This window comes from Cornus florida, unplaced genomic scaffold (assembly GCF_030987335.1).
Source record: "Cornus florida cultivar Cherokee Brave unplaced genomic scaffold, ASM3098733v1 CherokeeBrave_3.0.0_Hap2_Chr02, whole genome shotgun sequence".
Classification (NCBI taxonomy): Eukaryota; Viridiplantae; Streptophyta; class Magnoliopsida; order Cornales; family Cornaceae; genus Cornus; species Cornus florida.
Genome location: NW_026775572.1, coordinates 55,148,344 through 55,175,020, shown reverse-complemented (window position 1 = coordinate 55,175,020; position 26,677 = coordinate 55,148,344). Strand labels below are relative to the sequence as shown.

Below are 26,677 nucleotides of genomic sequence, written 5' to 3'. Positions count from 1 at the left end.
TCACATATCTATAATGCATAAATAAATAGTTAGATATAAATACCTCGATTCATGATATCAAACCTTATTGAGATTAAATCCAACTTCTAGATCCTTTAACCACGAGCTAATCTGCAACTCTGATCAATAGGCAAAGGTAGAAACTGATTTCTCTCTCTTGGCCTTTTGTATACATAAAACTTTTACGTGTTGTATCATTAATTGTACATAATTGATGGAATATATGCACTTTTATAAAGGCAGAGAGAGGACCAGTTTTCTTTATAGTAACATAATTCTACTTTCCATCAAAGTAAGGAATAAGAAAGGAAAACACTTCTCCAATAAGTAATTACCAAAAAGGTAACTATAAGTTGACCAAAAATAAATAATATTAATTGATATCTATTTACTTACCCACCAAGTAATATGTCACATGTCCAAATCATGTGGGCCACAATTAAATAAATAATTTTACATTCTCCCACTTGGCACATATGATAATTTCTGTAGTGGTTTAGTAAAATAGTCATTAATGTGCACCATAAATCAGATTAACTTATTAAATTGGTCATCATAAATACCATGGTAAGTAAATTACCAATGCGAGTCATGGCGATTATATATCCTTAAATGACACAGTCCCTTCCATGTACCACAATACTAGTAATCTATTCAACATAGTCTATAAATGAGAAGTATCAATAATGATCTAACAATAATGTCTTTTCCAAGACTATTGCTATTACCACTTATTAAAGCAATACGTACATGTACATTAATTAATAGGAAATATCAGAAACACATTTAATCAGCGCAAAATGTCAAATATATATAAGCACTATTTAAGCAATTCACAATTAAAAAATAATCATCATTGACTACATTTAAGACCCATTCTTTCAATATGTTCTATAAATGTCTTGGATGTTAGTCCATTCATTAATGGATTGCAATTTGTGTGCTTATAATTTCAATAGACATTTGTTGTTTCTAAATATCTTCTTTAATGATAAAGTATTTCAACTTTAGAATACCTATCATTTTTCATACAAGAAGATCAACAATTGCAGCATAAATTTTCAGCAATCTGAAAACGGTACCTATAATTCCAAGTCCTGAAATAAATTCTGCAACCATAAATTATAGCCTCAAAGCATGCTACAAATTAAAATTTCATAATAGACAAAGTAATAATAAATTACTTTGCACTTTTTCATAATATTGTTCCTCCAACCAAATCTTCTAGAGCTCTTTTAATATATGCTTTATGAGACAATTCTAAAAACAAATCAATGTGATCTATAATGAAATATTTCTATTCCTATCACATAGGATGCCTCATCCATATATTTCATTTCAAAATTCTTAGAGATAACTTTTAGTTTCATATAATAAACTAAGATAACTACTAACAAATAAAATATCATCAATATATAGAATCAGAAATATAAACTTACTCCCACTAACCTTCTAGTATATATACTGATCAACAGTGTTTTTCTTAAAACCAAAAGAAATAATGGTATCATTAAAATTAATATACCATTGTTAGGAAACTTGTTTAAATCCATATATTGACATCTTAAGTTTACGGACCATGAATTCTTTACCCTCTACTCTGAAGTCTTCAAGTTGTTCCATATGGACTTCCTCTTATAAACTCCTATTCATAAAAATTGTATTCACATCCATTTGATGTAACTCTAAATCATTATAAGCTACTAATGCCATGATATTTTAAAAGATTCCTTCTTAAATATTAGAGAGAAGATTTCTTTATAATCTCTTCATTCATGACACTAATCCATTTAGTAAAATCATTACTGTTAATGGCTTGTGAATATGTAACCGGATCCGTATATATCTCACTATATATCAAAATCAGATTCTTGCAGATATATCACATAGTCATCCGGAATAGCAGATCTCCTTTCTCTTTGAGATCGTCTTAATGTTATTCCTTATGATTCTTCTACAATCTATTCATTGGTGACAATCTCATTATAGAGTTGTTGATCATTTAATTGTTCTTCGTTGTTATACGGTTCAACAACTGAAGGAACAATTATTTCCTTATAAGTTATGGGTAAAGATATTTGTACTCTAACTTCTAAAATTATCAAATTCTTATTTTTATCACTCCCACTAATTTTACCATTTTTAATGAATCTGACATTACCGGTTTCAATAATTATCGTACTATGTTTCAGATAGTAAAACTTGTACCCTTTAGATTACTTAATATCCACAACATTATGGGTAACGAGGAATTACTTAACATACTCCTAACCAATTCCATAAGAGTACGATTACGCTTTACAGCTACACGCTTTTGCTGTGGCATGTATAGTAAAGTGTATTAAACACAAATGGCATACATTTCAAGGAGTTTAACAAACGGTTAGAGTATTAACCTGTTTCATCATACTTTACATAATATTCACCACCTCTATATGACCTTATGATTTTCACTTTCTATCTAGTCGTTTTTCAACCTCATTTATGTATACTTCAAGAGTACCCACTGCTTGAGATTTTTCATATAACAAATAGATATATCCATAACATGAAAAATTAATTATAAATGCGATAAAATACTTTTCTCCTCCAAAAGATGGAACATCAGAAGGTCTACAAATAATTTCAAGAAGCTATGTACTTATTGTGGCTCATTTCTTTGTGCGTTTAGTTTGTCTACGTTTAATACAATCTACACACATATCAAAATCAGTAAAATTTAGATTCAGAAGAATCACATCCTTTACTAATTTTCCTAACATTTCACTAGATATTGACCTAGTCTTTTATGGCAATGATAAATTTTCTATTAATTGAGTTACGCTTAATTTTAACATTATGATACAAGATCAAAAGGATTTTAATTTATTTACCATCAAATTTGAATTTACAAAAACCATCAACAATAATACCATAACTCACAAATTATAATTTCTTAAATAAATATCATTACCAAATTTAAATGAAAAACCATTAACATAAAGTTTTTGAAATAAATTCAAATAATGAGAAATTGAATAAACATAAATTTTTTAAAATAATTTAAATAAAATCCATTGTCTAACATTAAACATAGTGTTACAATGGTTTCAACAAAACTTTTTCCCAATTATCATAAATAAGAAATTCTTATTTGAATTTGTGATTTAGGTCATAAAAAATTCTTGCATTTATTAGAAACATAAATATTAGTACTTAAGTCAACCTATCATGTATTACAAAGAATTTTAACAAGTAATTCGCAATATACAAAAGCCAAAAGCGTACTTTTCTTTTTCGAATCATTCTTTATATGTCATGTAATCTTTCTAAAAGTGTTCAATACATTAATGACACTTTTTCATTATTACATTACTTTCTTTTAGTAGATTGACCTAAATCTTTTAATTTTGGGTGTAGCTCACTTATTGCCTTTTTTGACTTATTCCTAAATTTCTTTCTAACTTTTTGAGTCGTCAGATAAACATAATGATTACCTTGCTACTTAAGTTTTGTCTCCTCATAAATTAACATAATGGTCAATTAAATCACTTTCCCCTTGTCTTAATAGTGTTAATTCGAAATGACCCATACTGAATAGACAAGAAATTGAGAATAAATTGAATAATAAAATTCCCATTCACAATTGATAGGGAAAAATAACCCTAGCCAATCTTGACTTAACAAAAAAGGGAATTAAATATTGACCGGCCACTAGATTTTTCCAACTCTCAGACGATAATATTTCGTTATTAAGGATAACCATTTTATTAGATAAGAATGATGACAAATCGTATCTAGGATAGGATTTGTCATGGGATAAGTTCAAATCTTATCAAGGATAGGATTTCCACGAGGTAGGCTCCATGGGCTAAGGACGATGAAACTCCCTTATCAAGAATAAGGGAAGTGACTATAAATACAAAGATGACCCGGGAATAAGGTACACACAAAAAAAACTCCTACTAAGCAAATTACGATTAAAATTCTCTATCGAGAATCCTTGCTAACTTGATCGTCGGAGGGTCAATGGCCGGCACCACACCGGTGTTTGACTTTGCCATCCTTATTTTGCAGGAAACGGTGTCGTACTAGACCGCGGCGAAATTCAACCTCAATAGTTGGCGCCGTCTGTGGGAACAGCGATTCCCTTGAATCGATTTATTACTCGTTGGGTATAGACGTTTGCGGTCCGATATGGTTACCGAAGGAACACCGTCGCAGGGATCTGGTCAAAGGGAAGAGTCGGGTGAAAATCTAGACGTCCCAAATGACCAGACACGATTTGCAGCGTTGGAACTGCAGGTCCAAACTCTGAATCAGGGTATGGACCAGTTAATCCAACAAAATACAGCACTCCTGCAACACCTTGTTCCACCCGTTCAACAGGGCTTGCCACGCCAAGACCTCTCGAATCCAAACAGGGGTAATGGGAATCTGGAAGAGCAGGATACTCATCCTCCCCGACATGAGACCGAAGTTGAACAAAGCCAGGTGGGAAACCGACATAGAGAGGTGATCCACCCCTTTCTTCCACGGAGTTCCTGACCCCATGAAGACACGACTGTCATTGAAAAGACCAAGGAAATTTCCCACGTTGACCTAGAGATGCAGGATCTCAAGGCAAAGATAGAGGGTGTGATGCAGACCATGAAGGGAAAAGGCATTGCAGCCATAGATGGTTTGGTGCAGAAAACCAATTTGCCATTCAGCCCCTCGGTTATGAAATGCCCTTTGCCAAACAAATTTAGAATGCCCACAATTGAGAGTTTCGACGGAACTAAAGATCCCCTCGACCACTTGGAGACTTTTCAGGCGCTTATGCACCTACACGCGATACCGGATGAGATCATGTGCAGGGCTTTCCCAACGACTCTTAAAGGATCATCACGGGTATGGTTCAACAAACTAAAGCCAGGAACCATCAAAACCTTTGAAGAATTGAGTAAGGGCTTTGTGGGCCATTTCATTGCTGGCCAGAGGCATAGAAGGCCGGCTACCCACCTCCTTACTGTGAAGCAACAGAAGGGAGAGTCACTGCGAGATTACATTAGTCGTTTTAACACGGAGATGTTACAGGTGGAGGAAGCGGATGACAAGGTGGCCCTAGCCGCCTTCATGGGAGGACTTCAAACCTCAAGATTTCTCTTCTCTTTATCAGAGGAACCTCCTACCAACATGGCCGAGTTATTGGTTCGAGCTAAAAGACATATGAATGCTGAAGATGCAATGATTGCGAGAAAGGGAAAAGAAGGGGAGGATAAGAAGTCAAACAAGAAAAGGCCGGCCCTGACGATCAGAGATGAAAAGGAAACCAAGTATAAGAAACCCATGGTCAACCAGAATGAAAGGGCATCTCGCTATAAGAACACGGAGAGGTATACAAATTACACTCCTTTAAATATGCCGATAGATCAAGTTTTCCTACAGATCCAGGATGAACCATATCTGAAGTGGCCACCGAAGTTGAAGTCAGATCCGGCAAGGAGACCTCGTGATAAGTATTGCAGGTTCCATAAAGACCATGGGCACGCTACAGAGGATTGCTTCGACCTTAAGGATCAAATTGAGACTCTGATCCGAAGGGGGCACATGCGAAAATTTATTGTGGGGAATGACAGAACCGACATTAACCCACTAAGAGCAGGCCGAGATAACCACCCTCCTGATCAACAACCAATAGGAGAGATCAGGGTCATAGCCGGGGGGTGTGCAGGAGGTGGAGAATCGGGCTCAGCCCGTAAGGCCTATACAAGGAGAATGCGAAGCTCATCTGAGGTGTGCGAAGTGGGAGTACAGATTCAACATCGAAAGATGCCTCGTTTAGGTGATCCAGTTATTACATTCTCAGATGAAGACATGAAAGATGTGCAGCAACCTCATGACGACCCTCTTGTCGTCACCATGATGATCGCTAACTATAATACTCGGCGAATCTTGGTAGATAATAGAAGTTCAGCTGATATCATTTTTCTTGATGCATTCAGCAAGATGAAGATTGGTAAGGAGAAACTCAGACCTACCAGATCACCATTGGTGGGATTCACGGGAGACAAAGTCTATCCTCTAGGAGCAGTCATCCTTCCTGTCACTGCAGGAACCAGCCCAAAACAAGTCACTGTCATGGTCGACTTCCTGGTGGTGGATTGTCCATCTGCTTACAATGTCATCCTAGGAAGAGCGACCTTAAATTCGATGAGGGCTATCACTTCGACTTATCACCTATTAATGCGCTTCCCTACCGAGCATGGCGTGGGCGAACTAAGAGGAGATCAGTCCATTGCCAGAGAATGCTACGTTGCCTCTCTCAAAGAAAAGAGACAGCAGGAGGCTTTGATTGTCGATGAAGTTGAAGAGAATGAGCAAGACCGGGCTAAGCCAATCGAGGACTTGGTGGAGATATGCTTGAATGACACTGACATAACAAAAAAGGTGAAGATAGGGTCTCTACTCCCCTCAGATTTCACAAATATTCTTATACAGTTCCTCAGACAGAATCAAGATGTATTCGCTTGGTCACATGAAGACATGCCCGGTATTAATCCAACTACGATTGAGCATCGATTAAACACAGATCCTACATTCAAACCTATCAGGCAAAAACGAAGAACATTTGCCGCGGAAAGGAACATGGCTATATCAGAAGAGGTGAATAAGCTTATGAAAGCTGATTTCATCCAGGAGGTTCATTATCCCAACTGGTTGGCCAATGTTGTTTTGGTAAAAAAGGCCAATGGAAAATGGAGGTTGTGTGTAGACTTTACAGATTTAAATAAGGCGTGCCCCAAAGACAGTTTCCCTTTGCCAAGAATTGATATGTTGGTAGAAAGGACAGCTGGCCATGAGCTGCTCAGTTTTATGGATGCATACTCAGGGTATAACCAAATCTCAATGCACACGCCAGACAGAGATAAAACCTCTTTCATCACGGACAGAGGTTTATATTGCTATAAGGTGATGCCTTTTGGGCTAAAAAATGCTGGTGCAACATATCAGCGGCTAATAAACCTGATTGTTAAGGACCAAATCGGAAGGAATATGGAAGTGTATGTGGATGACATGCTGGTAAAAAGCTTGAAAGCTCAAGACCATCTGGTTGATCTACAGGAAACGTTCCAAGTCCTCAGGAAACACCAGATGAAGCTCAACCCAAGTAAATGTGCCTTCGGAGTCTCCTCTGGGAAATTCCTCGGTTACATGGTAAGTAGAAGAGGGATAGAAGCTAACCCTGAGAAGGTCCAGGCGATTCTCAACATGCAGTCTCCAGCATCGACCAAGGAACTTCAAAGATTGACAGGAAGGATCGCAGCTCTGAACAGGTTGATTTCTAGGGCGACCGATAGGTGTTTGCCTTTTTTCCGTGTGCTCAGGAAAGCTTTTTCATGGACCCCTGAGTGCGAGCAAGCTTTTACAGAGCTAAAGGAGTATCTCACTTCACCACCATTATTGTCGCGGGCGATGCAAGGAGAACAGTTGTATTTATACTTGGCAGTTTCTCCGTCGGCAGTAAGCTCAGCCTTGGTCCGTGAAGAGGATGGAAACCAGAAACCGGTATATTATATTAGTCGTGCATTCAGGGGGGCGGAAGAAAGGTACCCAAGGATAGAAAAGTTGGCATTTGCTCTAGTTATCTCCGCGAGGAAACTCAGGCCTTACTTCCAAGCTCATATAATAATAGTATTGACGGACCAACCACTTAGGCAGGTTCTCCGCAAACCTGATACTTCAGGGCGACTCATGAAGTGGTCGGTAGAACTTGGAGAGTTCGATATCCAATACAAACCCCGAACGGCCTTAAAAACCCAGGTACTAGCAGATGTTATAGCGGAATTCACACCAGAAGATGGGCTCGAGCATGCTGCAGATAAGCAGGAAGAAGCCAAATCTACTTGGACGTTATATGTGGATAGGTCTGTCAACGCCCGTGCAAGTGGGGCAGGGCTAGTAATTATCTCCCCAAATGGGGAATGCATCAAATATGCACTTAGGTTTGGTTTTAAAGCAACCAATAATGAGGCAGAGTATGAAGCCCTCCTAGCAGGCCTCAGGATGGCGAAAGCTTTGGAAGTTGAACGACTAGTAGCATATACTGACTCTCAACTAATAACTGGACAAGTCCAGGGGGAATATGAAGCCAAGGATGAGAAGATGAAGACCTATTTACATAAGATAGAGGATATCAAGGGTTTTTTTAAGAAGTTTTCTATTCACCGGATTCCCCGAGAAGAGAATGCGCAGGCAGACGCCCTGGCTCGACTGGCAACCACAGAGGAAGATAAAGCCATACCCGTGGGATATTTGGATGAGCCTAGCACGGTCTGGGATTGGCCACAGAAAATACACCAGGTGGCCCATGGCATGGAGTGGGCAGAACCCATTATCAGGTACATTAAGAACGAAGAGCTACCCCAGGACTGCATGGAAGCACGAAAGATTAGGATGCGTACGGTAAAATATTCCCTCGTTGATGGGGTTCTCTACAAGAAGGGATTTTCTCTACCCTACTTGCGTTGTGTCTCCATTGATGAGGCAAATTACATTCTAAAGGACATACATGAAGGCCTTTGTGGAAATCATGCTGGGGGCAGATCACTAGCGCATAAAGCTATCCGACAAGGATACTTTTGGCCTACAATGAAGACAGATGCACTTGAATTTGTGAAGAAATGTGACAAGTGTCAGAGATTCGCCAATGTCCCAAAATAACCAGCAGAAAAGTTAACCCCTCTTACTGGGCCGTGGCCTTTTGCCCAATGGGGGACAGACCTCATCGGCCCCTTACCCCAAGGGAAGGGACAAACTAAATACGTAATTGTGGTTATCGATTATTTCACCAAATGGGTAGAAGCTGAGCCATTAGCTCATATTGGAGCGAATGAAGTAAAAAAGTTTTTCTGGAAGACAATAATCTGCAGGTTCGGAGCACCAAGGGTAATTGTGACCGATAATGGGAAGCAGTTTGAAAGTGAACAGTTCCTCGATTTTTGTAATGAACTTGGGATCAAAGTTCATTTCTCCTCTCCTACCCATCCCCAAGCCAATGGGCAAGTTGAAGTCACGAATAGGACAATATTGAAGATGATCAAGACGCGCCTAGAAAAGGCCAAGGGCTTGTGGCCTGAACAACTACCCGGAGTTTTATGGACCTATTGCACTACCATAAGAACCCCTACTGGGGAGACCCCTTTTAGGTTAGCTTTTGGAAGTGAAGCTGTGATCCCGATAGAAACAAAGGTTGCTACCTTCAAAACCAAGTATTTTGAACCTCAACAGAACGGGGTGGAACTACAATTAAACCTAGACCTGGTAGAAGAGAAAAGGGAGCAGGCCCAGGTCAAGGTTGCGGCTTACCAGCGGATGATATCCAAGTACTACAATGCCCGAGTCAAGCCAAGGAGGTTCGAGCCAAGAGACCTGGTGCTTCGCGAGGTTACCCCGGCTACTAAGGAAAAGGGGGAAGGAAAGTTAGCTCCCAATTGGGAGGGCCCTTATCGAGTAACCAAAAGCAACAGACCGGGGGCATACTGGTTAGAGTCACTTGGTGGGAGCCAGCTTCCCCACCCATGGAATGCAGAACATTTGAGGAAATATTACCAGTAGGTACTCATGCCAGGCTGTGTTTTATTTTATTATCTCATTTTTAAAAGTGATAGAATGTTTCTAGCTACAATAAAGCAGACCAGTGTGTAACGGATGCTAATATTCAACTATCGATTATTATTTTCGATAGGTCTTTAATAAAATGGTTATTCGTATTTATTGCACGTGTTTCTACTGAATTTTATAAGTCACATAAGGACTAGTGACACATTAAGTCCCCTTTTTTATTAAAAGAAATAAGTGACTTTTCCTTACTAAAGGGACGAGCTGGGTGAAGCTCGTAAAAATATGTTCCTTCGAAAGAAGGACGGGCTGAGTGAAGCCTGGGAAAGTAAAATGAGTTCTGTATAAGGAAACAACAAGTATGAAACAATACCATGAAAGACAAAAGTAGAGCAACTATTCTCTGGATTCAGAGATATTCTGAAAAGTTTTAAAGGAACAACATACTGAGAAATCAAAAAACCTAATATATATATATATATATATATATATGACTAATACTATGGAATTCAATCTTCCTCTTCGCTCTCACTTAGAACGTCATACCTCGAAAAGTCTATGTCTGGATGATCTTTGCCGACAAGAGCTTTGAACCGGTCAAAACCATCACAGCAAGCCTTGCCTATGAGCACTTTGAATTCATCATAATTTTTAAAACTCTCCACGGCAGCTAGCTTCTCGAATTCCAGCTTATCAGAGTATTCTTTGGTAAGTTTCACTTTCTCATCTTGAAAGTTTAATTTTGCATTAGTCAAGTCATCTTCTTTTATTTTAAGTGTAGAAGTAACATCTTCATATTTAGCCTTGAGGGAAGCCATCTCTAGGGAAAGCTTCTCGTATTCTTTGGCGATAACAACAGAGTATGTAGTGCCCTATAAATAAATAAATAATGGCGAACAGTTAAAAATAAATAAATAAATAAATGAAAAAAAAAGAGATGCGCATAATAAGGGTAAAATCTCACCTGGCTGATTAGATGAAGAAATTTCTTTGAAAGCTCAGATGCTGGCAGACTCTGCAATCTGGCAGTGTCTTCTTTTACTACCATTTTATGTAACCTGTCATTCGCGACATTAGCGTCATCGAGAACCGATTCCCCGTGGGAAAAGGCTTGGTTGGTTGCTACTGAACAAAAACTTTCGAAACTAGTAGGAACCCCACCAAATCCGCTGAAACCTAGAGGTACAAGAGTAGGACCTGATAACACTCCAGGGCTTGCGGATGTACCATGATTCCCTTCTCCTACACTTCGTAATTTTTTGGAAGCAGGAGTAGAAGGGAGATTACTTTACCGGACTTGGGCTAGGAGTCTTTTACTGAGCTTTTTGCCTGCATAAAAAGTAATAAGGGAAATACTTAATGAGATATTAACTAAAATCAATAAGTTCACATATAAGTATGTTTGTTTTTCTTACCTTTCTCTAAGTGGGTGGAGGTTTCCTTTGAGCTATGAGCTCGTACATACAAATCTAAAGCCTCGTCAGTTATGAGATCGCTAAAGGTCTTTACTGGGTAAGAAGAGGCATTACCAACATACTCGGCTTCTGGAATGGAGAGGGTTGGTTTGTCCTTAAATTCTGGGAAAAAGAATAATAAGTTGCAAAAAAAAAAAAAAATTCAATTCCCTATTCATGAACAGTACCCGAGGGTACTATTCCCTCGGGTGCAAAAAAAAAAAAAAAAAATTCCTATTCATGAACAGTACCCGAGGGTACTATTCCCTCGGGTGCAAAAAAAAAAAAAAAAATTCCTATTCATGAATAGTACCCGCAGTACTGTTCATGAACAGTACCCGATGGTACTGTTCCCTCGGGTGCAAAAAAAAAAAAAAAAAAAATCCTATTCATGAATAGTACCCGCGGTACTGTTCATGAACAGTACCCGAGGGTACTGTTCCCTCGGGTGCAAAAAAAAAAAAAATTCCTATTCATGAATAGTACCCGCAGTACTGTTCATGAACAGTACCCGATGGTACTATTCCCTCGGGTGCAAAAAAAAAAATAATAATAATAATTTGGAAACTATATACATATAAATCTTACCTGTTGGATCTGAATTATTCCAAATAGTTGGAAATTTCCCGTATGCACCGGAAATAAAGAAGAAACGACTCTTCCAACCTCTATTATTTTCAGGGGTTGCAACAAGGAGGAATGTCTTCTTTGATCTACACTGGAAGTACCAAAAATTGTCTTTTTTCTTCTTGGGATAATAAAAATGCATGAATTGATTTACTGTTAGACGGCCATTGCCACACTTTCCCCAAACAATCAAACAGCCTATAATAATTCTCCATGAATTAGGAGCAATTTGAGAAGGAGCTATCTTCAGATGAGAAAGAATTTCTTCTACAAATGGATGAATCGGAAAATGCAAGCCCGCAGCAAAAGTCGACTCGAAAAAACATACCTCACCCAAACGAATAGAAGAACATCTATCTTCTGGTTTGGGTTTGTGAAGACTAATAGATGAAGGAATGGAATATTTAACTCTACAACTCTGTAAATTCTCATCCTTCATTAAGGATTCTCCTTCACGAGGAGGTTGCTTGGAAAAAGCAGTCCTTGGTCTTGAGGAGTAATCAACACCAGATTCATCAGCATAGTCAGGATCGAGTTCTTCAACACTTTCAGAGGTTGAGTCCTCGGATTGAGATTCAGTATTCAAGTTATTTTTCTGCACGAACATGATGAGGTATCGGATATCGCAAAAATAGCGAAACCACTTTGGAATTACACCAATAACCTGGTAGAGACAACTTGACCTAATTACGTATCTACAACGATCCACAATAAACTCACAGTTAGGATCCAGTTTGGAAGATTTCAGACCAAAAAGAAAAGGAAGGTAAATAAATAAATATATATATTTATCTATTTATAGGAAAGAAAATTCTTTTTCAAGTAACAGTGAAGTTCTTGTAAAGGAGTCCTACTACAATATGGAAGGGGCCTGTAGTAAAAAGGAAACAAATGGAATATAGAAAGTATTTCCTTGGTCCACCACGTACCCAGAAATAGGGGGCAACTGATAGGGAAAAATAACCCTAGCCAATCTTGATTTAACAAAAAAGGGAATTAAATATTGACCGGCCACCAGATTTCTCCAACTCTCAGACGATAATATCTCGTTATTAAGGATAACCATTCTATTAGATAAGAATGATGACAAATCGTATCTAGGATAGGATTTGTCATGGGATAAGTTCAAATCTTATCAAGGATAGGATTTCCACGAGGTAGGCTCCATAGGCTAAGGACGATGAAACTCCCTTATCAAGAATAAGGGAAGTGACTATAAATACAAAGACGACCTGGGAATAAGGTATACACAAAAAAAACTCCTACTAAGCAAATTACGATTAAAATTCTCTATAAAGAATCCTTGCTAACTTGATCGTCGGAGGGTCAACGGCCGGTACTACACCGGTGTTTGACTTTGCCATCCTTATTTTGCAGGAAACGGTGTCGTACTAGACCGCGGCGAAATTCAACCTCAACAACAATCATCCATAAGGTTCTCAATTTTGCAGCAACATTAGTCATCTAAAAATACGATCATACATGGTACGAGTACAACAAAAAATCCATAGTAGTTATATCAATTAATAATTTTCGTTTTAGATATTTATCTACAACACGAAAACATTCTTATAATCAAATATTCCTTAGTACTATTACTATGAGGAACAATTATTCGCATAACCATAATGCTTAATCTGTTCGATCTCTCCCAATCTTTATGGAAAATCTTTTCTTCCTCACTGTTTTTATCAGTAATAACGGTAAGTTTCTCAATTTAAAATGTTAAATTAAGATTTAACATATCTAAATTTTGAACTCAACTTACTCATTTCATTATGAGAAGTTAGTCATATTGAGAATCAGAACAGATGTAGCATGCGCATTAAGGGATGTAATAAAACAAATATAATAAGATAAAATCTTAACAACAATAATGCTTTGAATTAACAACACGTATGTATAACTTAAAAATATAAATACAATGTATAACTATAGTACCCCTTTGCGTGGCAACTATAAAATACTAATAATGATGCTTATATGTATTTATATGTATACCTTTATTGGTGATGCATTATTTAATTAAACAAATAAGTTACCTTTGGATATCCTATATTTACCTAATAAAAAAAAAATACATACGACCCTTTAATTTTTATTTAATCACTTGAAAATCAATTCCCTTTGAGGAATTATTTCTCATACTTAAATAAAATCAATATTCATGAATATTACAAAAAATTATAAGTATCATAATTCATGAAATATTGCAATTATGTTTACTACTAAAATTAATATTCATCAACTATTATGGTTAGGCCACTTTGGTAGTTACCAACCTTTACATAATATGAATATTAAATTAGATAGTAACTAATTTATGATTAATTATGTCTATTACAAAAATTAATATTCATCAATCATTATGATTGGGCCACTTTTGTAGCTACCAATCTTCACATAATATGAATATTAAATTAGACAGTAATTAATTCATCATTAAGTTATATTTACTACTAAAATTAATATTCATCGACCATTATGGTTAGGCCACTTTGGTAGCTACTAACCCACACATAATATGAATATTAAATTAACTAGTAATTAATTAATTATTAATTTACCCATTTAACATTATACACACATACTCATAATTGTCGATTAAAGTTTAAGCAACTTCAATCTCAAAAACTTAATAGTCCAAAATTTCATAGAAAATATCTTTTTATTTTATATACATAATAAAATATATTATTTTATTTTCGGACTTAAAGATCATAATTGAATTAATTTAAAATTGATTCTACAATATGTATGTATGTTTGGGTACGAAACAATAAGTTATTTACATGTCTAATTTATTAGATTAAATTTCTAAACTCACAAATTATTCTACAAATTCAAATTCCTAAAATAAATAAATCAATACATATATTTTATGTATTCAATAACTTTAATTTTAATTTATTTTAAATTAAAATCAGAATCTTCAAATCATTGGACAAATACTTATAACAATAATTTAAATCTCTTTAATAAAATAAATAAATACACAAATTTTATGTATTTATTAATTTTTAAATAATAATAATAATGAGTCTTTGTAATCCTTTCACAACTTACTGTTTCTATAAAATAATAGCAAGACAAATGCTATTATTATTATTATTTTTTTAATTCAATGTTCTTTATTAGTCATGCACGAAAATCAGTAACCTAAAGCATTGAAGTTGTTTGTCTTACACATATTATGCATATGTTTGTACTATTACACATATGTAAACTATGTATCAGTAACCAACTTTCGTAATTCAATTTTGGCTCAGAAATTGAGGTACCTAAACCCAAAAACCACACGGACTGATCTAAACATACGATTCTAAAAGAATGGATTATACAATCATTTAATTTTAAAATTATACATATTATTTATGCAACTTTAATGAAAAATAATGAGTTCTTAAACCGTTAACTCTGATACCACATGTAAACTATAATTATTCGTGTTAAACCATTCATCACAAATAAACATGAATCCCATAATTTTAGAACTTCATGATTTTCACATATCTATAATGCATAAATAAATAGTTAGATATAAATATCTCGATTCATGATATCAAACCTTATTGAGATTAAATTCAACTTCTAGATCCTTTAACCACGAACTAATCTGCAACTCTGATCAATAGTACAAAACATCCCGCCATAACGCCTCTACTACCATCATCCTCGAATGATAACTCGAACTCACGTCCCACCAACTCAACAGGCTACCGCCAAACGATCTCCCCTCAAGCATCGTTAGGATGACACCATCACAACAAGAAAGTATGCCCCACTCTTGATACTCCTCGCAGCAACTACCACTTATTACCAGAAAAGAAGCTCTATACGGCAACGTCATGCAGACAAATCTCAAAAGAAAAGTGAGCATAAACTCCAGAATGCTTAACACCCAACTATCTCCTCAAGACCATCAACAACACAATCAGTCACTAGCGCTTAAACGATTACTCTGACCATTCTTCCCAAGACAACCTACATACTCAGCCAAAAATACCTTACACCTTAACGTCAACACCATCATCTTCCCTCTTCACCGTGCCTCAGAACACCCTTGGCCCCAACAAAAGTCAAATTGGGCTATTAACTAACCTACGAGATCACCCTCATCCCAATCATTTTAATCATCAGTCTATCTCTTTAGATCCTCAAACAACAAGTACCACCTCCTAATATTCCAGACACAATTTGAAACATCACCCCTATCCACAGCTCTCAAATTCTAGAACACGATCCATTTGATAACACAGTACCTACCATCTATCACGTCATCCGCAACCAACCAAGCACCTCAATGACCCCATACTACCTGCTTTATCATGCAATCCTGCATTACACAACTAAAACTGACTACTATACACCACCTTGAGACTCTCTCGTCAACCGTGTCAACCCCTAACCCCACTCGTTAATCGAGCTATGCAATCGACTTGTTGAGAGTCAATTACCCGCAACACACTCCTGTAGCTATTCGAATTGGGAACCATTCCTCGACAAACCATTCTCTAAAACATACTCTTACATCCCACGAACTGAATCACATCAAACAATCGATCACCTGGCACTGGCATGATTCCAGTCAATGCCTACGCCACCCTAGACCTACAGAGTCCAACAAGTCCTCCTAACAAGCATAACCAACACGATTCCTCAGATAGTACCAAAACACCCAAAATAAATGTCTACAACCCATAGACTACACTCATGACTCAAGCAACCTCTATCACACCCACCATAACATGGTATCAAATCGTGACCAAAGAGAACTGTATCAAACAACGACCCAAGTCACAAACACTAGTTCTTAAAATTCATACATTCTTCATGAAAACCTCACATTGTACACCTGACCTCCACGATTAAAGAGACCCATGCGTTAACACATGAAACTCATCCGTCTCACCCTGGACATCGCACTGTGCTATACGTAATCGTTTGAAAGTCGTGCCCCAAGCACTACACTATGAAAACAATAGAAGGACCAAGATAATGGCACATTGAATAGCTCAATCCAAGAGCTAGAAATCCTAGCCCTTCGTTCGATAAGAACTGGCACCCAAACAATCTTGGAGCAACCGAGCTCCTCGCTTACTTAGGTCAAAACTCACACAACCATCTATGTCGCAACGAGTACGCTACTGTACTAGCAACCATCTCATGCTCGACCACATATTCTTATACATACATACATTTGTATATAATAACCGTACCTCATAATTGTCATCTTATCACAATTAACATGCTTTCAAATCACGTATACACTTCGTTTATAATGAGCACTGAAAAGTGCGCATTTAAACCCATTAAGCTTAAGCATTCTAGTACCTTTATCTATCTTACTTTGCCGCTTTAGACTTATTACGTGTTATTTATATTTTCAGGCACTAATCCCAAAATTGAGTTAACTCAGCCAAATAAGAGCTTAATTGAAGCAATCCTGAGATAAACCAAAGGAGGGAGCAAAGTGGAGAAAGAAAGGAGCAAAAAGGAATCAAAGTTGTGCAGCTGAAAAGTTCGATCGATCCAACTTAGAGTTCGATCGATCGAACATCTATGATCGATCACAGTACTTCTCGATAGATCCAACCTTAGCCTTTGCTGAAATTCCAAGTTCGATCGATCCAACATCACCTTCGATCGATCGAACCCTATTTTGTCCTATTCAAATGATTGATCTTATCCACAGCTGTACGCCTACCAACCACTTTTATCCTTTTCCCCATAAATATCTTCGAAATATCTCAGCCTTGTCCTTATCCGGAGGAGTCAGACCACTTCGATCGATCCAAGATACAGTTCGATCGATCGAACCCATCTTCGATCGATCCAAGTTAAGGTTCGATCGATCGAACTTCCTCCAGCGAGAAAAGTTAAAGTCCAGCTCATTTATTCCATCCTTCATCCAATCATTGGAGAATATGCCTTGCACGACCACAACTCATCATAGGGTGTATTTTGACCTACCTATATAAGGAATATGATACACTTTTTGGAGAGGTCTCTAGAGTCTCTTGTCACACATTGAAAATCATCTTGGAGGCTATTTTTGGAGAGGAAGAAGGGAGGAAGCTAGAGCAACCATTGGAGGAGATCTTCACCAACAAGGAGCAGCCATGGAGTTAGCCCTTGAGGGTTGGATCATCACTACCATGAGTGGCTAGACATCTTCTTGGGGCTAGAGTTAGCCCTAAGCATGCTTTCTATACTCTAATCTTGTGTATTATTGAGGGATTAGTGTTGTATGATACATCTTGATATTCATATATATATAAATCTTGATTATTTCATGGTTTGTATGGTTTAATGCTTCCAATTGACTATTCTATTCTACCCATATGTCTATGTATGCTAGAGTAGGATATTCATGTGCTTATCTCTAGATTTAGTGTTTTTGATGCATGTCTATGTGTATTGATGCTATAGATTTAGAGATTATCAAGATGATATGCTTAATGAATGCTATTTTGATTCATTTGATGGTTTATGCCTATTCTTGATGGTTTGTGCCTCTCCCCTAGTCTAGATAGCTTCATTTTCATGCTAGTAGTGTAGATTTAGTGTAGTGGTAGTATAATGTTAGATGGGAGGACAATCTACTCTTGATGTTTGATGTTCCATGCTTGTGAGTCCAAATGACATATTCCTCTAATATTGTGTTGCATGTGGATTGTGAGCTTAATGAAGGATTAATGACTTGTTTTGATCTATTGTGCTATCCCCATGTTGTCTAGACAATATATGCTCTATTGTTTAGATATATTGTGCTCTTCACATGATGTTTAGACAATACTTGCTTGATTTGTCATCCTTGCCAATTGAATCAACCTAATGCACACACACCCTTATCATCTTGCAACACATCCATTACCCTCAATTGATCACTTGTTAGTGGTATAGACAAGTATTGCTTGGTGGTGATCTCTATACCCCAAGACCTCTCTCTCTCTTATTTACCTCATATTATTTTATTTAGTTGAATTCAATTTAGCTTAATCAACCAACCAACCAATTGTGTGATCACTCGACCTACTAACCCTAATTACCATAGTTTCACAATTCGATACACCATCAAATCCCTTGGGACGATCCCTACTCGCCCTATCTATATTTTATATAGAGAAAGGTAGTAGTGGCTTTCTATAAATGTAAAACTTGGCCACCTCCTAAATTCTCACACAACTTTCAAGCTTGACTTGGTATCGCGACCCTTGTAAAAGAGGACCGGTCAGTTTACATATACTGGCATCTAAACACATAAACACTTAGCAAATAGGCATGCCTTCAAAACCATAAACATATAAGCAAGTAACAAGTAAACATGTTTCATGAAACAGTAAGCATATAAACACAAATACGTAATCAATACAGGTCAACCTTCTACCCCTCTAGGCAAGCCACTACCCGTCGTCCGAAAGGTATTCGAACCTAACGCTCTGATACCAAATTTGTAACTACCCGAACCCGACGGTCCAAATCACTAACCGGGTCCTTACCTAAACCCGAGGTCATTTAAGGCATTACCGTCCTTTCCTATGTCAATGCATAAAATATATACGTCATCCCAAGACTCATAGTACATCATATCATTAACATCATAGAAAACTCACAAATGCAAGTAGAATTGTAGCGGCGTTTAAGTCCATGGATACAAGTCATACGTTCATACTCCTCCAGTTTCCTGAAAATGTTTAAGATAAGGGGTGAACTCAACAGCTCAGTAGGTAATGTCTAAAACACCGGTTTTGGACTCTCTTGAGCCAATAACCAAAGAACGGAAATAAAAAAAGGAGCCGGGGTCATGTAATTGGAATCCGTATAACATTTATAACATAATAATAAATACAAATAGTCACATATCACAATTTTTCAAAATCGTGCACATGATATGAAGTGTGATGCATCCCATCCCAAACGTGATCTATACTGATGCAACACTCACTTTTCAAAAACCCGCTAACTGACTTTACCAAGGCGAGATTGATAATTATCCCCGATTCTAATTCTGGCAAAGCCTGGCAACATCATCTAAAGCATGCTTTGCCACATAAACACATATTTAAAATTTAAAATTTATCATTTTAATCATACTTAACAAGAAATCAAGTAAACGAACTCAACTAAAGCCAAAACTTAATGGTTTAGACATCCCTATTCAAAAGTAACCAAAATGTATCCCCGGTCGGAAAAAGTCAACGCCGATCAATGGTAGCGGAACAAAAAATTGTTCGGTAGGAATGTAGGCGACGACGAGGATACTGTTCCAAAGGCATGCCTCCGGAAATCGACTCCAAGTAGCCCAAAACCCCTTTCGAAGCCTTAGATCCAAAAATTTTAAAAAATTCGTAAAATAATCACTACTCCTCCGACAATTAAATCATTTGACTATGTGACAAAGAACGATGAGAGGAACGTTTTTCGTCAAGGAACCAAGACTAGAAACCCAACCAATTGGCCGAAAAATGGAGGAGAAATTGAAGCCTCCAAAAGAAAAGAAAATGAAAGAAAAAAAAAAAAAAAGAAATAAAAAGGGAGAGAGAGCGATCAACATGAGAGAGAGAAAACTGATGTTGTAATGGCTATAAAACCATTATATGGCATAGTGATATGGTTGGCCTCAATAAATAAAATGAAATATATCATTTAATAACTTAATATATAAATATATGTATTTTCAAATCACGTTACCACCACAACCACCACGCAATCAAATAAATATACAAAAAATATCAATGCATGAAATGCAATGCACCAAAAAAAAATACCCGTGCACCACAAATTCGTTTACGAGTCCCAACTAGGACCTCCCGGCCCGAAAAGGGGGAAAATGCCGAAATGGCAATCAATGCAATTCCAAGAGTCCTGAACTCAAGGAAATGCCCTAACCAACTTTTAAACACACTCGGCACAACTCACGGTGTCTGGCACGCAAAACGAGACAGGACGAAAATACCCTCAAAATCAGAAAAATTCCAGAAAATGAAAAATGGTAAAAATTAGAAATATTACAAATCTAGTATTAATAAATTTTCATTAAAAATACTAATCCTTCTTTCCTTTTCCTTCCTTATCCTTTTATTTTTAAAAAAAGATAACAAAAGTTACTATTTATGTATTATTATATCCCTTTAAATTCTTTTTTCTCCTTCCAACATTCATACCAAACACAATTTTTATCTCTCCATTACAATGAAACTTTAAACTCGAGAGTATTTTATTATGAAAATTATTACAGGGCTTATGGCAGTGAATTTAATTGTGCTTTTAAGAACTAATAATATTTTAATTGACATCTAATGGGGCAAAACTTTTTTAGGCATATGACGGAAAATTCAAAGGGATAACAAACAGAACATATAGGTCAAAACAGGGCAACACTTCAGTTTCTTTCACAAGAGCTCTCCGCATCCAATCAGCTTTATAAAACTTTAATAATTTTTTATTTGACTTTATTTTTAACTAATTTCAATTAATAAAATGATCCATTGTTTTGTCAAATTCAAGTACTAATTAATTCCAATCAATCAGTTAGCTTATTCAACTAATAATCATCATCCATATCATTAAATCAAGCAATCTTCTAAATCATAAAGGCTTACATAATCAAGCACCGAAGATCAAAGCAGTGAGACATTAAGCTAGCTCTGACCAACATAATACTGCTGCTCACATGATTGTTAAAAAAAAGTAATATATATTATATATTTTCTTTAACTTTCCAAAATAAAAAATAAAAAAAATGGTTGTTAAAAATTATGTGCAGAAAAACGCCCAAGCCTTTTACCAATGGACCGATTCTCTCCTCCCTCTTGGAACTTTGCAGTGGGCAAGTTGTGAAATACGTGAAAAAATTAATAAATTTAATACACCGTCACCAGTGTTTAAGCCCAAAGGTTTTAGCAAGGGCTTAGCCTATTAGAAAATGAGTCCAAAACCTGTCAAAAAGCAAACTAAGTAAAATAAGGCTCCACTAATTAATCAAGACCAAGTTACAACTTGGGCTGGTCCAACCCAGCTCAGTCCTAACCCAATCTCAACCCGAAGCGGGTTGGGTTGGGCCAGCTCGAATTGTACTCAACTTGAGTTATGGTCATAACCTAGACCGAATATTTTCGGACGGGTTAGGTCGAGTTAACGGGTTGATTTTATTTTTTTATTATTATTTTTAAAAAAAAACAAAAATTTATATATATTATAAAAAATAAAATAAAAAATATATTTTTAGGGCAAATCATTGCAGCCTCCCTTGTCGCCTCCATCTCTATTCTCTCTAAACTTGCTCTCTCTCCCTCTCGCTCTCTCTCTCCAACTGCAAACTACAAAATCTACAAGAATCAAAAGTTCAAAACCCATATATTTCAGTTATATCTATCTGTCTGCAAGAATCAAAAGTTCAAAACCCAGATCGGCACATCATTTTGGCAAATCTTTCCGTTTTCAAAAAATCGAAACTCAGATTTTTCAGTTTCGACAAATTACAAGTTGCAGAAAGTGAGAATATTTGTGTTGACGGATCTGGTGATAAAAAGGAGAAGAAATATAGATTCTCGATAGAGAAACATATACATATATCTATTCATATACATATATTTAGAGAGAGAGAGAGAGAGAGAGAGTTTGGAATTTGAAAGGCACGTTTTCAATCACGCTTCAAGCGGCGGAGAGAGAGAGAGAGAGAGATGAAAAAAAAAAATTAAATTTTTTTTTTTTGGGTTTCGGGTTGAGCCCGAGCCCAACCCGAATATATTTGGGTTTTGACAAAACCCAACCCGAACATGAACCTGATTTGTGAATTTAAAGTCCAATTTTCAAAATTTTGGGTTGGGATTGAGTTGGGCTGGGTTAGCCTGCCCAAGTTACAGCCCTAGTTACAACACAGAATCCAAAGAGAATTCGTACGGAATTATCGATCGAACATAGGACAAACAACCATTTTGCTACACGTTCATAAAAATAAAATAAAAAAGTATATTACATTTATTCCTTGAGTAATGCTATCATTCCCCTCACCAACAATGTCAATTGCGCGTGACAAGTATTATTTTCCTACAAAATAGAAAAGGCATCAGCGTTAATTATACAATGTTGTAGTTAAATAGCTGTTTTCAATGGTATTAAAATTTCAGCTTCTGCCAAAGGTCAAAGAAAACATGATAAAAGTAAAATACATAAAAATTGGAAATGGAAAATAGATAAAGAGTTAAAGTAGAAACAGATAATTTTAGATGCACGTTTAGAAGACGACGAAAAAAAAAAAAAAAAAGGGCCATTCAGTGAAACTAAAGATTAGAAGACCAACGCTACATATATATTTTTGAATCTTATGTCATTGCTATAATTTAGTTCCTCTCTATTTACAAGCCAACACTGTTTTTGTTTATTTGTTTAATACAATTTTTGTTTAATACAATTTTTAGAGGATGATTGGTTTATGACACGAGTGTTCAGGTCTTAAGAAGCTGGGTCAAAAATCTGGATCGGGTTGGTCTCGATCCGGGTTCACAATCCAGATTTAGATCGGGTTTGTATTCAGTGGACCTTTTGGCTTTTGATATTTTTCTATTTCAAATTTTTTATTTTTAATAATAGAAGAGAAAGACCCATTTATCAGGCCTGCCTGCTTTGAAGTTGTGGGTTGACGGGTCAGGTTTATCTGGCCTGCTTCGAAGTTGCAAGCTATGGTCAAATAGTTTTGGCCCACCCACCTGAAACCCAGCACTGTACAACCCGTTTAATGTGGGGCGATAAAGTTCGTCATCGACCCGACCAAACCCGAAACTGTGACCTTCCACGCCGTCGTCGGAACTCCGATTCCGGCAAAGTCCCTTCATCACGCATGTATGACAGTATGAAGGCGTCGTCTGAACCCTCATCACAAGCTTTGATTGCTTGCCAGGGCCCAGAGCGTCTTTGACACGGTCTGGACGGTTTCCCCGGCGGGTAGCTCCGATGACCGGAGGCTGCTTCAAGAGGGAAATCTGATTTCAGATGTGCCGATAGTTCACGACAGCAACGGAAAGATGAGAACGATCAGAGAGCGGTGGAGAAGGTGGCAAAGAAGAAAAAACGATGTGAAGGGCCGGCCGGGACATATTTGGAGAATGTGAATATGGACAAGTCTTCGTGGAATGTGATGATTTAGGTGGCGATGGCCAGAGGAAGACCATCATCTCCGAAATCTCTACAGCCAAGTTTGGTGAATTCTTACTTTTTTGTGGGAGAAAAGATTTTTGGTAAGAATATATATATATATATATATATATATATATATATATATATATATATATGAGATTGGATGAAAAGATTTTTGGTGAGAATATATATAATATATATATATATGAGATTGGATGAAAAGATTGTTGGTGAGAATATATATAGTATATATATATATATATATGATTGATCACCTTATGATAATTAACAATGATAGAATAGAGATCACAAACATTCACACAAGTAGACAATATATTGTTACATATATCTATTAATATATAGATATATCGATATGAAATCAACGGAGATATATATATATATATATATATATATATATATATTTATTATTGTTGGTGCAACAAGCTCACTTACCTCTACCTCCAGCACCAGGATTAGGAACACCTCTATGTCCAGCTCCAGGATTAGGAACATAAGATTGAGGATTAGGGCTAGGAAACATCACGGGTGACTTTGCCATCACAACATTCAAAAGCCTTCCTGCTGCTACTGCTAGAAGAGATTGATATATATATATATATATATATATATATATAAGATTGGATGAAAAGATTTTTGGTGTGAATATATATATATATATATATATATATATATAAGATTGGATGAAAAGATTTTGGTGAGAATATATATATATATATGATTGATCACCTTATGATAATTAACAATGATAGAATAAAGATCACAAACATTCACACAAGTAGACAATATATTGTTACATATATATATATATTAATATATAGATGTATAGCTATGAAATCAACGGATATATATATATATATATATATATATATATATATATATTATTGTTGGTGCCACAAGCTCACTTACCTCTACCTCCAGCACCAGGATTAGGAACATAAGATGGAGGATTAGGGCTAGGAAACATCACGGGTGACTTTGCCATCACAACATTCAAAAGCCTTTCTGCTGCTACTGCTAGAAGAGGCAGATTCATCACCAAGAAAATGATCATCATCAATTTTCCAACCTTCCAAACACTACCCATTGTAGTAGTATGAAATATGGAGGGAGAGAGAGAGAGTTTTTATGTAAGGAAAATGAGAACTGAGTGCAAGTGCTTAGTTTATTTGTTGAACCCAGTTTTATTGTTTTAAAGCCCTTGCGTGTTGCGTCATGCGTGAGTCATGCGTGCGTACATGATTTCATTATTACGGCCTCTTATCACCGCGTGGTCCCACAAAAGAGATAAGTATGATAACGCTCAATAAGTATCAAGATCTTGGCACAACTTTTAGATAACGAAGGCAAACCTCCCAATTATGGTCCCACACACGATCTAGTTGTCGTAGGTTTGTAAATATTTAAATTTGTCAGGCAAATTTATATTAAAAATATAAAATATAAAACAAAGAAAATGACAGAGTCTGGTTGACAATATGATCATGTGTGAAAAGGCCACCAAAACTTGGTCTCGCACACCATGTAGTTGTCGTAAGTTTGTAAATATTAAAATTTGTCAGGATATTAAAAATATAAAATAAAGAAAATGACATGGTCTGGTTGACACTATGACCATGTCTGGAAAGGCCAAGAAAAATTTAAGTAAAATTGATATAATCTTTAAAGTCCCAAAATAAAAGGAGTGCTGCCCGTGTACTTCACGTTAGTATTAAAAATTATAGAACTAGATTCTGAATGTGTCAGGTAAATTAAATCTAACGATATTTGCTATAGTAGAAACAAGAGATTACTTCTATATTGATTGCAAAGTTTTCGGTCCACATTAATTGAACACGTCTTTTGATCAATTACACTTTTTTTGCCATTTAATTGCAAATAAAAAATGTCAAGAAGATTCGGCTAAGGTGAACGCTGCCTTATTTGACTGACATAAAGTATTGATAAAATATAAGATTAGACGCAGCTGTTGGTGAGGAAATACCAAGACTTCAAAGGAATTTTTATGAAGTGGTTGCATATGCCAACGTTATCTAATAGAATCTGTTATTATAATATAAATCAATAAATATGGATTTTTAATCATTCTTATTAAATTTTTTAAGACCAAATAACAAAAATAATGAAACAATGACTAATTTTTAAGTTCAGTTCACTCTCACTAATTTTTAAGTTGAATCTTTTTTTTTCCACTCAACCCTACTTTTTATTAGCTCACTCTCACCATTAGATTTGGTAAAAAGGAAAGAATCCTGCTGCCGTTATTGGCAAAAAGGAAAGAAACTATGTTTCCAACGAGTGTGACTTTTAGCTCCAAACGCTGCTTTGACATAAAAACCATGGGACCCTTGCACGAGTAATATAAGTTGACATGGTGTCAAATCAACAAATGATTTGTTAATTTTGTTGTTGAATGTGGTTATATCCAATTAAAATATTCAACACAATTTTCTTATACTACTTCTTTATTGCACCCACCGACATTGCAAACGTCAACGACTCTGTTGATTAAGAAAACTATAAAAGTATTACCATATGATTATATCAACTGATATACCTGCATGTATAGATATGCATATTTACCAAAAGCATACAAGCCACACCATAAACAAGAGCTCTATACCATCACCCTATTGAGCTATAGCCTGTAAACTCAGTTCCAATTAATCACTTGTTTCAGACAACAAGCAAGGATTCTGATTTTTCTTTTTCTTCCTTTTTTTTGTTTTGGATAATAAGCATGGAACATATTGGTTTTGTAATGTTTCTTGTCATCATCACTACACACACAAAGAACAACTTCCAGAACAAATATCAACAGAAGATGAAGAAATTCCAGAACAAATATCAACAGAAGA

At 36.2% G+C, this 26,677-nt stretch overlaps 1 protein-coding gene across 1 annotated transcript; it reads left to right on the top strand.

The window, feature by feature from the left end:
• Positions 1-4,587: 4,587 nt before the first annotated feature.
• On the top strand, positions 4,588-9,579 carry LOC132296255 (uncharacterized). The gene is made up of 2 exons (XM_059794467.1): positions 4,588-8,656; positions 8,744-9,579. Exons 1-2 carry the CDS (start codon positions 4,588-4,590, stop codon positions 9,577-9,579), a joined length of 4,905 nt encoding a protein of 1,634 aa, XP_059650450.1.
• The last annotated feature ends 17,098 nt before the right edge of the window (positions 9,580-26,677 follow it).